We start from the raw sequence: 14,089 nt of genomic DNA on the forward strand, positions 1-14,089 counted from the left end.
GCTCGCTTGCGTGCATAGTGGTCGTCGCGGTATAGCCTCGCAGCCCTGTCCCTGTCATCTCGTTCTCCATCCAGCGCCCTTGTCAACCGCACCGTCGGCGGATCAGCCCAGTCAGCATGCTCCAAGGTGGAGTCTGTGCGTCGAGAGCGAAACGGCCTGCCTTTCACGGGATTGTTGCTCGCGGGTCCAGGCTGGGTGCGCAAGCCGGGCCACCCCCATGCCATCGTGTCCTCTGCGACTCTCACCAAGCCCGATGTGAATTTAGATTGTGTGCTCGCGGCGGCTCGTGTGTGTGCAGCGCTGAGTCCCCAGAAGATCTCCACCACCCGTGCCTAGGTACAGTAAAGAGCCTGCACCTTGGGCGCACCGTCTCTGGCTTCACGCGCTGCTGCGGCTTCATCTCGACTGCATCGCCTGTCTCATTGAGCCGCTCCTGCAAACTCGCGCCGGCCCGTTCACGCAGCTACAGCGTTTCTCTACGGAACAACTTGCCAGCGACGCCCATCGCGCACTGACAGTGTAGAAGCATTGGACACGCCGCCTGCAAAAGAAGCGGCCACCTCGAACAGACTACCTGGCGGGGCGTGCGCTGCTCGCCTGTCTCGGTCAGCCCTCTTAGCTGCGGCCTGCCTGCTGTCGAGCGCTGCAGAGAATCCTGCAGCATCGCCGTCAAGAACGACTTCCTTCTCCACACGCAAGCAACCGTCCAGCGTCGTTGTTGTCCGCACTCTTCGCGTTCGTTCGTTGAAGAATTTGGTAAGTCAAAGGGTCTACCCACTCTCTTCTGTTCTGCCACGCTCGAATGCTGCCCGCCGGACACGCCGCCTGCGTTGCTCTCGCCTATCTGTCGCGCGTTGTCTGGTTGGTCCAGCACTAGCAAGAGGTCCCATCCCAACCACCTCCGCCTCTAAACCCTCCGCCTCCCCACCGCAGTCTGCGAAGAAGCCTCTCTGTTGGCTTTCCCTGTTTACATCCCATATACGGCCGCTTGTTGATTGTCTTGCACTCACTTCTTCCTCTTTTGTGTCCCACGTGCGAGTACTGACGCGTGCTGCGCGTAGTGTTTTCTTGCAGGTGCAGCGGTTATCAGTATCGATACAGCTCGGCCCGCATTAACGAAGCGCGACGACGTTACGACCCTTCACGACAACAACACTGCCTACGCCCACGTCCACCCTGCAGCACATGTTTCGAGCCCGTTCAGCCATCTTCAGCTATTCTTCCAGACCGGCATTCGTCAATTCGTCCCTTTGCGTGTTTTGCACCTGAGCGTCAAAAGCGTTGTCGACTACCAGCTCTTCCTGCTTCACGACTGCAACGACGTAACGATTAGCTTTTTGACACTTTAGCATTGTTTGCAGCGTTCGAATTTAGCCTGCAGCTTCACTCGCGCCTTGAGCTTTGCGTCGCGTCTATCTATCGACAAGTCATCCTGGTCAGTTCCTCCATTCACGATTACCACCACTGCACTCCCACCCCAATCAATCTGGTCCACCACCCTTCACTCGACTCTCCTCATTGTACTCTCAAACCTGCCTCTCCAGTTGGATTTGTTTGCACACGTGTCTGGCCGCGTCTCGTTGGCTGCCGCTGCAGTCGACCGATTTCGTTTTGAGGAAGCAAACAACTAACTTGCGGTGAAGATCATTCGTCCTGTCAACCTTTTGCGGCAAGCTATAACATCAGCGAGCTATCGTCTGTCGGATACGTGCGCAGATACTGCAATCTAGTTTCGTGAGCGTCGACTGATTGCTCCGCCACAACAATACGCTCGGCTATCGTGAGGACTGACTCGAGCATCCTCGCGAAAAGCTTCTCGAAGAGCGACACAGAGACTTCTACGCGAAAACACGTCAATACCGTAAAGCTGGAGCTCCCGTCGATCTCGTCGGTCCACGCCCGCGGCCCCGTCGATACCTGGTACCAATCCCACTACCAGTCCAAGCCTGCAGTATCCAACGAGCGTCTGCCAGCCCTTCCCCAGATACAATCGCATCCTAGCGCCTCGTCAAACTCCTCTTCCCCTCGAGGCGACTCCATTAGCTCTGGTTCAGTGGTCGGTGGAAGCGCAGGTTCCCATACATCTTACGCCGCATCGATCAACGGTCAGGCCACTGGGTTCAAGACGCCCTCCCCCGAACACACCCCACAGTCTATCCGTCGCGACTCCCACGTGAACGCGCAGTCACCATTCGGCACCCAAGACGGATACGGCTTTGCTACGGGCGGCTACAACAGCATGAACCAGATGCAATCGTATGCTGACGTGCATCAACCCCACATGGCTACCGCTACCCACGCCCCGGCGTCAGCTCCCCCTTCGGGCTTGTCGCATTACTCGTACCCCCCGCAACAGTCCTCGATGATGCAGCCTCAACACCAGTACAGCCAAGGTCCGCCCGGATATCCATATGGCTACCCCACTGGTGTCCCTTCGCAGATGCCTGCTTCTTCTGGTTCAATGAATCCGGCTATGGTGCCTTCAACGCTCCAACTTCCAGGTAAGCTTGATGCCATGTCCTCAAAGATAAGACTGACTCTTCTAGCTATGTCGTCCGGAGCCCCCGCATCATCACTACCAGGTTCGCAGAGCTATCAATCTCAGACCTTCGACCACACTGGCCAGGTCGCTCCCCCAGGAATGAAGCCCCGTGTGACCGCAACATTGTGGGAAGACGAAGGCAGTCTTTGTTTCCAGGTTGAAGCCAAGGGCGTTTGTGTTGCTCGCCGTGAAGGTATGTCCAGTCTTCAATCATACGACGGAATACTGAGCTGACTCATTATAGACAATCACATGATCAACGGCACCAAGCTTCTCAACGTCGCGGGAATGACCCGGGGTCGTCGTGACGGCATACTGAAAAGCGAGAAGACGCGCCATGTTGTCAAGATTGGCCCAATGCATCTCAAGGGTGTTTGGTAAGTGTCACCACTTCGCATGTGACTTTCATACACTAACTTGAGACAGGATTCCTTTCGAGCGAGCTCTTGAGTTTGCCAACAAGGAGAAGATCACCGAGCAGCTGTATCCTCTGTTTGTCCACGACATTGGAGCACTGCTTTATCATCCCTCGAACCAGACGAGGGCAAGTGTAGGAAGCGCTGCCATGGCTGCTGTTGGGAACCGGAGACCTGACCATACGCAGACACATCAGCGATACCTGTCCGGACCGGCAGCGTCGCAACCTCCGTCGCTCCATCATCACCACTCGATGAGCAACCCGATTGGTGCTGCCATGTCTCAGCCACCGCATGCTATCCAGCCGCACCCTTCGTCAGGTCGCCCAGGCATCGACCGGGCTCACACTTTCCCTACTCCTCCAACAAGCGCCTCAAGCATCATGGGTATGGGCAACCAAGGTAGCTCATACGAGTGGAACGGCGCCAACGTCCAGAACTCTCAAGGAGGTCAGCCGCTGTCCATCGACACTGGACTGAGCAACACGCGCTCTGTACCAACCACCCCCGCCAGCACTCCACCCGGCGCTGTGCAGCAGGGTATGTCCTACGCTTCTGGTCAGAGTTTTGATGGCTCCAGGCCCTTGTACTCAGGACCACCATCTCAGCCAGGCCAATACGCACAGGGCCAGCCCATGATGGGATACCGTCAAGACGGCTCCTACCCAAAGACCGAGATGGCACCACCATCGCGCATCAGCGATGTGCCGGATGAAGGCGACGTGAAGCCAGCCGATGGCATGATGCCGCAGGGTAGCGAGCAGGTGGCTCCTCCCCAAGCTGGAAGCGAGGGCGATCATGAAAATGAGTACACCCACGCCAGCGCTCCTTACAGCGGAAACAGAGGCCCATACGGATACGCCTCCAACGGTGCACCTGGCGCCATGCACCCCGACCACGCCCACCTGTCTCCTGAGATGACGGGATCGCCCCACCAAAACGGGTCCGGACGAGCCACGCCTCGATCGGCAGCTACCGGCCAACCTCAATGGAACTCGGGCTACTCCACGCCGCAACGCCAGGGACCCCCTTCCAGCAACCTTTACAGTGTCATGAGCGATCCCCGAGGTGCCCCTAATGGTAACGCAGCTCACGACGCCTACCAGGGTCCCGGCGCTGTCTCGCAGTACTCCAGCCAGGGATACCCTCCCTCCAACGGAGTGAACAACTCCGGTAAGCGCGGTCGCGACGACGAGGAGCAGGACCCATACCGCCCTGATAGCGTTCAAGGCGACGATATGGGTGGCCTCAAGAGACGCAAGACTATGGAGGGCGGTGCAGTTGGTGGAAACTACGCCGACCCCAACCCTGGCATCCAGCGCGCGCATACCATGACGGCCCAGGCTCAGCGTACCAGGCGGTAATCGGACTCATTCGCGCAAGCATTCGGGTGGTCAGCTGCCTGTTCTCACATTAGAAGGCGGTTTGGCCTCTATCTACAGCGATTTCGCGGCATTGAGCGAGCGGTCTTTTCAGCAGCAACACAACATGGTACCTCGACATTCACCAGCAGACTCACGGACCGAAACGCAACGACTCGGGGCGACCCAGACGCCCATCTTGTCGCTCTCTCGTATTTCCTAGTGTTTATATTTCCTTTGGTTATGTCTCTTGTCTACATTTCAACACGTTTCGGCATTCACGACTTTAACGACCATTTGCTTCTCGGAACTAGTGTTCCACGACACCATATCCTGGGCTTTCAGTCTCATGATATACGACTTCTGCATGCGGCACGAGCACGTGCAAGTCTTGTACATTCTACAACCACGTCTTTTACTTTTCTGGAGCTGGAAAGAGTCTGGAAGCTTTTCGGAGTCGGTCGTGCTGCCACCTCAGTAATCCTCTCGCTCGACATACGCCAACACACCCACCGTTAATACCGGACACATGTGGCAGTGGGACCGACGACGTGAGCGACACAACTCCAGTACTCTTTTCTGCTTGGGAAACAACGGCGCGTCATGTTTGACGAAAATGCAGGCGTACACGACGGGATGTTCACGCAATGATGACATTGATTTGGCGGGCATGTCTAGAGTCGACATGTCGCCCTGTTGTTTTTTAGTAGGTGGTGCGTTCGGGCTGAATAGCATACGGACAGCCGTCAAGCCACTTTGAGCGATTTAGGAGACGGCATGGTTTAGTGTCTTATTTTCGTTGGACGAGCCGGCGACATGGACCTTATGATGTTAATGAGGGAATCAAAAGCTCTTTTTCCACTGATGTTATGCGTCCGCGATTGACTGTGATGTGCTGTGATGCGTTGTATGTATGCGGCTTTTTCATAAGTAGAGACTAAGGCTGGCTCTAGCGACGGGTGAGGTGGCAATGGACACCGCTTCACACACTAGGGACCCATGGAAGTATTGGGCATTGACGACGGGCGGGTGTTGGAGAGAGATGAAGCGGCCGAAAGATTCAAAGGCATTGCGCGTCCAGGGGTACGAGAGAGTCGTGTGTGCCACCTGCGATGTGGTCGGGTTGGGTACAGGTGAAGGGATAGCAGCCTAATGCAGGGAGCGCGGTGACGTGCGTACGTAATCCGGGATCAAGTTGCGACCTGCCCCTCGAGGCGTCCGTCTTGGCAGTCGCCCCACGTCGTCATCGGGTAAGCAAAACAGAGGCTCAAAGTCGACGAACGCGCATCCAGAACGAGGCGGAGCCAGGCAGTCACGTTGCCGCCCAGTATATCCTTCCCGCTGTGCTAGACTCCTGTCCACCTGCACCGCCAACATGAACATCATCAAGCTGCAAAAGTACGTGGGCGCGCCGCCCTTCTTACAGTATCCGCTGGCTTCCACGGTAACTAACAGGCCATTGCGCACAGGAAATACCCCCAGTTCGAGCAGGGCGAGATCTTTGGCCTGCAGGATGCCTTCCGTAAGCTCGACGTCGACGACAAGGGCTACCTCGACGAGAGCACCGTCATCAAGGGCGCCCAGCAGTCGGAGCACCAGCCCTACGACGTGGTGCGACAGGCCCTGAAAGAGGTGGAACTCGACAGCTCGCGGAGGGTAGAGCTCGACGACTATGTAGATGTACGCATTGCAGCATACCACGTACCACGTGCAAGCTAACCACATCAGCTCATCTCCAAACTGCGCGTCTCGTCGCCTGCCCAGCAGCGCATGTCGACCGGCCCAACCCGCCCGCGAGCCGGCACAGCTTCCAGCGTCAACTCGCCCTCGAACCCAGGTCACGCCTCCAAAGGCAGCGTCGGTGGTGGCAGGATCCAGGTCCAAGGCTCTTCAGCAAACGTCACCCACACCATCAACGAAGATGAGCGCACCGAGTTCACGCGCCATATCAACGCCGTCCTCGCCGGCGACCCAGATATCGGCGACCGCCTGCCCTTCCCGACTGATACGTTTGAGATGTTCGACGCCTGCAAGGACGGATTGGTCCTGTCCAAGCTTATCAACGACAGCGTGCCGGACACCATCGATGAACGTGTGCTGAACAAGCCGGGCAAGAAGATCAAGTCGCTCAACAACTTCCACTTCACCGAGAACAACAACATCGTCATTGAGTCGGCCAAGGGTATCGGGTGCTCCGTCGTCAACATTGGCAGCGGAGACATCATCGAAGTACGCGAGCACTTGATTCTGGGTCTGATCTGGCAGGTCATCCGGAGAGGTCTGCTAGGCAAGATTGACATCAAGCTACACCCTGAATTGTACAGGTTGCTGGAGGACGACGAGACACTGGAGCAGTTCCTGCGTCTGCCCCCGGAGCAGATCTTGCTGAGATGGTTCAACTACCACTTGAAGAACGCCAAGTGGCACAGAACGTATGTACAAGCTCAATCGTACTCATCACATAGCTAACCTTCTTAGCGTCTCCAACTTCTCTACCGACGTCAAGGATGGCGAGAACTACACCGTCCTCCTCAGCCAGCTCGCCCCCGAAACCTGCTCTCGCGCGCCGCTCCAACAGACCGACCTCCTCCAGCGCGCTGAGATGGTCCTGCAGAACGCCGACGCCCTCGACTGCCGCAAGTTCCTCACACCCACATCGCTCGTAGCTGGAAACCCGAAGCTCAACCTGGCTTTCGTCGCCAACCTGTTCAACACACATCCCTGCCTCGACCCCATCACCGAGGAGGAGAAGGCCGAGATTGACGACTTCGATGCGGCAGGAGAGCGAGAGGCCCGTGTCTTCACTCTGTGGCTCAACTCTCTCGATGTCAAGCCCGTCGTACAATCGTTCTACGAGGATCTCAAGGACGGCACAGTTATCCTACAAGCATACGACAAGGTCATTCCAGGCAGCGTAAACTGGCGACACGTAAACAAGCCGCGCGAAGGCCAGGAACTGATGCGCTTCAAGGCCCTCGAGAACACCAACTACGCCGTCGAGCTCGGCAAGCAGGTCCAATTCTCGCTACCAGGTATCCAAGGTGCCGACATCACCGACGGCCAGCGCACACTCACCCTCGGTCTCGTATGGCAGCTGATGCGCAAGGACATTGTCTCGACCCTCAACGGTCTTGCCCAACAGCTCGGCAAGCGCGAAATCTCCGACGCAGACATGATCAAGTGGGCCAACGACATGGCACGCAAGGGCGGCAAGAGCACCCAGGTCCGCTCCTTCAAGGACTCTTCCCTCGCCAACGCCGTCTTCCTACTCGACGTCCTCGCCGGCATGAAGCCCGCTTACGTCGACTACGACCTCGTCGCCCAGGGCCGCAACGACGACGAATGCTACCAGAACGCCAAGCTGGCTATCAGTATTGCGCGAAAGATGGGCGCTACCATCTGGCTTGTACCTGATGATATCGTTGCCGTGCAGAGCAGGCTTATCACTACTTTCATTGGTAGCTTGATGAGCACGCATGAGAAGATGGGTGGACAGTAAGCGCAGTTTTTTGAGATCGTCTTGACTGAATGTAAGCCTTTTGAGGCGGATGGGTAAACGATGGAACGAACGCCCTATGGGTGAAGCGTGCGAGCGTTTTTAGTTTTGTCTTTTGGAAAATAAGTTCTTCGCAAGGAATGAGAAAATATCATCGTTGTTCACTGTCATCCTTCTTTGAGTTCAGCTTTTTGATCGGAGACATTATTCCAGATCTATTCCTTTTGAGGTAGACATGCGCGGTTGGACGGACATGGATCAACAGTGTCGATAATTTGTTCACATCTACCAAGCCTGGGAAGAAGGCCGAAGCACACACATAACGATACCTGTTGTGAGTTTTAGAAGATTTTGCTTGCAGGTTGCGTCTTCGGTCGTTCTTCTCCATATGGGCATTCTGAGAGAGTTTTTCATGGCATCAGTTTCATGATCTAGAATGCAACATGACTCCGACAGTCTTTACTTTGATTCTTCTTTTGCGAGTTTTCGCAGAGACGGAGGAAACATAAAAACGAACTGGTGTTGCTTTCTGTCTCAACCTGAAGTAACGCCTGGCAGCGTTCCAACGCACTTTTTCCATGTAACTTTGAACTCTTCATTTTGAAGGATACGATCTGATTCAAGTCGACGGAAGAATGGAGAAAGAGTCCAGCGACACAAAGGCATACGTTGTAAGAGTGTCTTTTTCGGAAGGCAGAGGAGAGCCATCGCGCTCTGTTCCAGATTTTTGTGGTTGGTTCTGAGTTGGGGGACGGCGGAAGAGAGGAACATGCTGTTTTGGTGGCGCGTATTTTTTGGAGGAAGCACACACATGTCTCGTAAGCCTCTATGTTTTGGTCCAGGAAAAGGTGGATGTGGAGAGTGTGTTGAAGTAAAGACCACCTGGGCATAATTGCAGAGGACGTTCTCTTTGGAGAAAGCGGACACATGTCTTTGTGCGCTATGATTTTTGGTTCCAAGAAAGACGGTGGTGAAGAGTGCGTGGAAGGCCTAAAGTCGAGAAAGTAGGGGCTTTTATACGCGACGACCAGCGGAAAGTGTCTGCGGCAAAATGCTGGAGAAACGACATCGGTCGGGTCTTTGTATTTTTGAGGTAGCTGCGATGCTTTGGCGGAAGCCGGCATGGAACATCTCTTTGGTGTTTTTGTTGTTGTTCACAGAGCAGAGGCGGATGCCATGAGTCCAGTCGAACGTATTTTTTGGATAATAGGTAGGCTACCTAGGTAGACATAATCGAGGGCCTGGACTCGGAGAAAAGAGGAAGCAGACACGCCCAGGCGTGTACTTTCTTCATTCCGGGAGAGATCAGGGGACATGACTGATGTCGAAGTGTCTTTGAAGTTTTGCGGTGGATTTCGGGGTTGTAGAGACACCTCGGGCATCAGGTCGAAACCTCGTGCTTTTGGTAATATGCGTCCTTAATGTGTTGGAACCCAAAGGCGGAAAACGGATCATAAAACATGTATTTGTCGGTTTTGAGAAAAGAAGGACATTAAATATTGAGTCCAAGCTTCTTGGAAAGCCACGTATTGTGGGGGTAGATAGAAGAAAGAAGGAGGAGGGAACATTATCGAGCTTATGTACTGCCTCCATGACAAAAGATGAGATGACAGAGTGTCGGAGAAAACAACATGGCTTCGAGAACTTTCAGTTTGGAAGAAGAAAATATTGTACACAAACATTATACGAAACTTACCTTTGCACTTGGCCATGCTCTATACAACTATGGCAACTATTTATTTACTCCTATAGCTTTCCTTCTCCATAGGGCCTCGCTCACGTCCTCATCCCCCCACCCCTAACCCCCATACTAACCGCCTCCGTCCCTTCACTCTTCTCCCACCCATCCGCCTTCCTCCTCCCCAACGCCCTCCTCAATATCCATTCCTTCGCCCTAACCTCTTCCTCGCCGTTACCATCCCCTCCCTCCACCAAATTTTTCAACAAAACATCATCCTCGGGCCGACAAAAATACACAAGACTAAACCTCTCCACACTGCCCTGCTCCCCAGGCGGCGCAACAACACGATGGATATTACTCCTCAACGCGCCATTTGAGAACTTGACGAGTGCGTCGCCTAAGTTGACGATGCAGTGGCCGGGTAAGGGACGGACATACGTCCAGCCATCTTCGCAGAGTTTCTTCTCGATGGCTGTGGGTGGTGGGGATGTGGATGCTGGTGCGAGAGGGGAGATGTGGGATGGCAGTCTGACTTGCAGGCCACCTAGGCGGTTGAATAGGACTGTGACGCTGCCGAAATCTGTGTGTTCGCCTAATGCGACGCCCTTGAGGGATTGTTCTTGGGGTGGTGCTTTGACGAAGCGGATTTGGTCGCCTGATGAGGCGTGCAGACGGTGGATTGCGGGTAGGCCGCCTGCTGAAACCTTTTCTGTTGCTAGAGGGAGGCGGGAGGAGAGGAGGGAGGTTATGAGCATGCAGATTGCATGGGAGGATGTGATGTAGGATTTGTATAGGTCGCGATGTGGGTTCAGGACGGCTGGGGAGGGAAGGGGGGAACTGAGGCCGAGAATGTCGTCTTTGGAGATCTAGAAGTATTGGGTTAGTAGTTGAGGTTGGAACATTGGAGTAGGAGAGGAGGAAGATTGATGTACATTGTAGAATTCGTTCCGGTCTTTCGTCCCTTGCTTATCGACATAACCTTCGCCGTTTCCTTTGTAGCCAAAGTAACTGCCTTGGTCTTTGAAATCGTATTTGATCTTCTCCGAGACATCTAGATCGTAGAAGTCTCGCATGACTTCAAATAGCGTATCCACATATTCAAGTAACGCATCGCCGTGGACGGCGGATTTATCGGTGGTATTGGTGCTGTCACTGTTTAAATGTGTATCGGAGTTGCGTACGTCAAGATAGAAGAAACCCAGCTCGCGACATGCTTGCCAACATCTGTTTTGTTCTTCTTCGTCGTGGTTGAGTAGCTTTTGAAGCGAGATGCGGAGAAGTGGCGCGGTGGGTACGTTGTCGGGGAAGACTGGAAGGTCGGGAAAGTGATCGCGTGGTGGGGATGGGGAGTGGTCTGAGTGAGGCATGGCGAGTAGGTGTCAGATGTTTCATGTGGTGAACTACATCGCGGAGGAACGCAAGATACGTGCGTTGTTCGCATGTCGTGTGGGCCGGGTATAACTGCTGGTGATAAGGTAGACAAGTGGACGAGCGCGTGGAGAACGCGGGGTAGCCTCGGATAGCTAGGGCGATAGACAACACTAGGGAATGACGATAGAGTTCAGAAGGAGCAATCACAACAACAAAAGACAGAGACATCACGATGCATGAGACGATTGTTAAAGGAGACGCAATTCATTAACTATCCACAGATGTAGCTCCGATATTTCCACCACCCGAACAAGCAGACATGAACACCGACCCAAACACCGAGAGCGATAGACACCGATCGATGCCTGAGAGCGCCATGCTACCCGTCAAGTGACGATGCAAAAGTTATGAACACAAGTATAAGATGAGGGGCCATGAGCAAGCAAACGCCTAAGGGATGATTGAAGATCGAACGTTTGAATGAGACCTGAGCAATGTTAGACAATGCGCGACGATAGACTCTGAAGGTAATGATGACTTACCATTGACGAGATGTTTCTACAACCTGGATCCGTGGACAACCTTGTAGTCGACAGCCATCTCCATACCATCGTCATCGATGACGAGGATGCGAACGCTGCCACGGCCGTTGTCGAAGGACTCGGTCAGGCGGGAGATGAGACCGCTCTGGTCAAGGACGGGAAGACCCTGCTTGACATCGCCAGACTCGGTCATGGCAACAACGCGACCGTCCTCACGGATGTCAAGAACACGGTACTGCTTGAAGACAGGTCCGAGCATGTTCTGGACAACGACGGAAGGAGCCGGGTTGGAGATGAAGGAGGACTCCTCATGGAGCTGCTTGGTGAACAGGTCAACACCGAGGTAACGGTGCTGGCCAGTCTGGGAGGAGGTGGTGATGCGGATGACCTGGCAAGGGCGGCCCTGGAGGATCAGGAGATCGCCAATGCGGATGTGGTGGCAGGGGATGGTGATAGTCTTGGTGGAAGCCATCTTGCGGACTGTACGGACAGAAGTCGGGACAGGTGCGATAGAAGCGGAGACGGGTGCGGGTGCGTGGGTTATGGAGTGGGAGTGGGCAGGTGCAGCAGCAGAGACTGTGGACCTGGGAGGGGCTGGGGCTGGGGAGCTGTGGACGCGAACGACCCTTTCAACTGGAGCTCCGGATTGGACGGGGCGGGCAGGGGCAACAGAAGGAGTAGCTGAAGTGTACTTCTCCTTGACGATTACCTCTTCACGGTCGTCGTCGTACTTGGCACCGGGGTAGGAGTGCTCGTGAGAGTGGTGGTGACGGTGAGGGTGGATGGGGTGTTGGATACGGTCGGCGACCTTGTGAGCGGCGTGAGAGATTCCTTGACGAAGCGAGTGGTATTGGCCCTCGTTGTCGTAATATCCCATATCACGCTTGCGGTGCTTGGGGGGTGCGGCAGTGGAACGAGCAGATGATTCTACTCGGACCTCAGATGGCTGGTGGGAGGCAACAGACTCGACGTGCTTGCTGCTGGGGAAGGTGTCGTGCTTGGTGGTGTAAGTCTCCTTCGAGTAGCTTGCACCGGCGACGATGGGACGGGTACGTTCGCGAATCTGACGTTCAGTAACGTCGATTTGGGATGGAGCGTAGTCGGTGGCAGGGCCGTGGACTGTATTGAAGTGTCTATCGTAGGTCCTGTCCTGAACCTCGACGTGGGAGTGGGATGATGTAGGAGGTTGGGGGTGAGGTTGGTAGCTGAAGGAAGAAAGGAAGGTCAGCTTTGGGTTGGGCAAGGAAGAGCTTAGAGGAGGTGAGGGAAAAGTGGGGCCTGCATGTCGCTAGGACAACAACAGATGAAAGGGGTTAGCGGCTAGCGCGTGGCTGGGTGCCGCTAAAGTCAGGGGGTTGGTCTGTTGTGCTGATCCGTGCGAAGATGCGCTGGCAAAACAATGGATCGGACTTACCGGTCGTGGGATCGCTCAAACTCTACGCGGTCAGTACGCTGAACGTGCTGAGAATGAGGCTGGGGCTGGGGCTGGGGCTGTCCGGGCTGTCTGTAGCGAGTCTGCTCGTGGATATGTAGCTCCTCACGGTGTTGAGGAGGCTGCTGAGCGTGAAACTGCTGGGGCTGGGGAGCCTGCTGAAACTGCTGCTGCTGCTGGGGAGGAGGCTGGGGACGACGGAGGCGCTCTTCTTCGTAGATGCGGACCTCTTCCTTGACGTGGGTGTCGTGGTGTTGCTGCTCAAACTGCTGCTGCTGTTGGGGAGCCGGAGGAGGAGGGAGGACGGTAGCGGAGAAGGATTCGTGGACCTCTTCGTGACCTTCCCGTCCGTGAGAAGCCTGTTGCTCGAACTGTGCTTCCTGTTCTTCTACCTGGACACTGGTAGATTCCTTAACTTCCGCGTTCCGATACGCAGACGGGAAGACACTGAAGGGGATCGGAACCTGGGTGGATTAGCATAATTGCTTATACACTCGCGGTGAGAGAGCATACTCGTGCTTCAAAATCCAGTTTGCCGGAGTCTGGTCGTTCGTTCCTGAAAACCCTTCGAACCGTTCGAAAACAATTCGAAAGGAATCAAGAAGAACTTCTTGGCTCCTTTGAGGGTCTCACGTGGAGATATTTGGAGATATAGGATCTACTGAAGAGTCGCCAGCTTTATGGTGTTGACGTGCAGCAGCTTGAAGATGCGCAATTGGATGCAGTAGCGGGGTGTAGGTGGAGGAGTGATGGAGTCAGGCTGGCCGAGGAGGGGGATCAAGTAGATTGGCGGTCAGTCGGATCACTGTTGTGTCGGCGTATCGATGGTCGCAGGGTTGTGGAGGCTGGGAAGCTTTGGCAGAGCTGTTCAAGCTGGGACTAGCCTTATTGACACGGAGCACTAGCGCGTATCAGCTTCCCCTTTTTCCCAGCCATGGACCGATTCAACCCCAGAGAACCCATCACATCCTGGCGCTTCTCGCACCGAGGTAATTTCGGACGCGCAACTGATCTTAGCACGGCTGTTGACCGGGCAATGGCCAGCACTTGGTGTCGCAATCCAGAGTCGAGTCGCATTGGAGCTCCACAGAGCTGCCGGGAACTTCCCCGACCTGGCTGCAGCTCCACGACCATGGCCATTGGCAGTGGGCCGATCCCAATGTTGCGTGGTATGCTTCAATTGGGGCCGGACGGCCTGCTCATGCATGATGCGCCAGCTCCTCCGTGAAGAGAGGCATTTTCAGCTCA

At 55.0% G+C, this 14,089-nt stretch overlaps 4 protein-coding genes across 4 annotated transcripts; 2 read left to right on the forward strand and 2 right to left on the reverse strand.

The window, feature by feature from the left end:
* Positions 1-2,548: 2,548 nt before the first annotated feature.
* Positions 2,549-4,322, forward strand: J4E90_005080 (uncharacterized protein; the record flags this gene model as incomplete). The annotated part of the gene is made up of 3 exons (XM_051434638.1): positions 2,549-2,735; positions 2,787-2,919; positions 2,969-4,322. 3 exons carry the CDS (start codon positions 2,549-2,551, stop codon positions 4,320-4,322), a joined length of 1,674 nt encoding a protein of 557 aa, XP_051291894.1.
* Positions 4,323-5,694: 1,372 nt separating this feature from the next.
* SAC6 (Fimbrin, actin-bundling protein) lies at positions 5,695-7,818 on the forward strand (the record flags this gene model as incomplete). Its single annotated transcript, XM_051434639.1, has 4 exons — positions 5,695-5,717; positions 5,789-5,999; positions 6,048-6,751; positions 6,798-7,818. 4 exons carry the CDS (start codon positions 5,695-5,697, stop codon positions 7,816-7,818), a joined length of 1,959 nt encoding a protein of 652 aa, XP_051291895.1.
* Positions 7,819-9,857: 2,039 nt separating this feature from the next.
* Positions 9,858-10,863, reverse strand: J4E90_005082 (uncharacterized protein; the record flags this gene model as incomplete). Its single annotated transcript, XM_051434640.1, has 3 exons — positions 9,858-9,876; positions 9,935-10,362; positions 10,429-10,863. 3 exons carry the CDS (start codon positions 10,861-10,863, stop codon positions 9,858-9,860), a joined length of 882 nt encoding a protein of 293 aa, XP_051291896.1.
* A 562-nt stretch (positions 10,864-11,425) lies between these two features.
* J4E90_005083 (uncharacterized protein) lies at positions 11,426-13,918 on the reverse strand (the record flags this gene model as incomplete). The annotated part of the gene is made up of 4 exons (XM_051434641.1): positions 11,426-12,554; positions 12,824-13,305; positions 13,355-13,397; positions 13,827-13,918. The coding sequence occupies 4 exons, from the start codon at positions 13,916-13,918 to the stop codon at positions 11,426-11,428; spliced, it is 1,746 nt and encodes a 581-aa protein (XP_051291897.1).
* Between the last annotated feature and the right edge of the window lie 171 nt (positions 13,919-14,089).

The sequence above is a fragment of the Alternaria incomplexa genome, assembly GCF_024043165.1.
Source record: "Alternaria incomplexa strain BMP 0042 chromosome Unknown scaffold_6, whole genome shotgun sequence".
Taxonomy (NCBI): Eukaryota; Fungi; Ascomycota; class Dothideomycetes; order Pleosporales; family Pleosporaceae; genus Alternaria; species Alternaria incomplexa.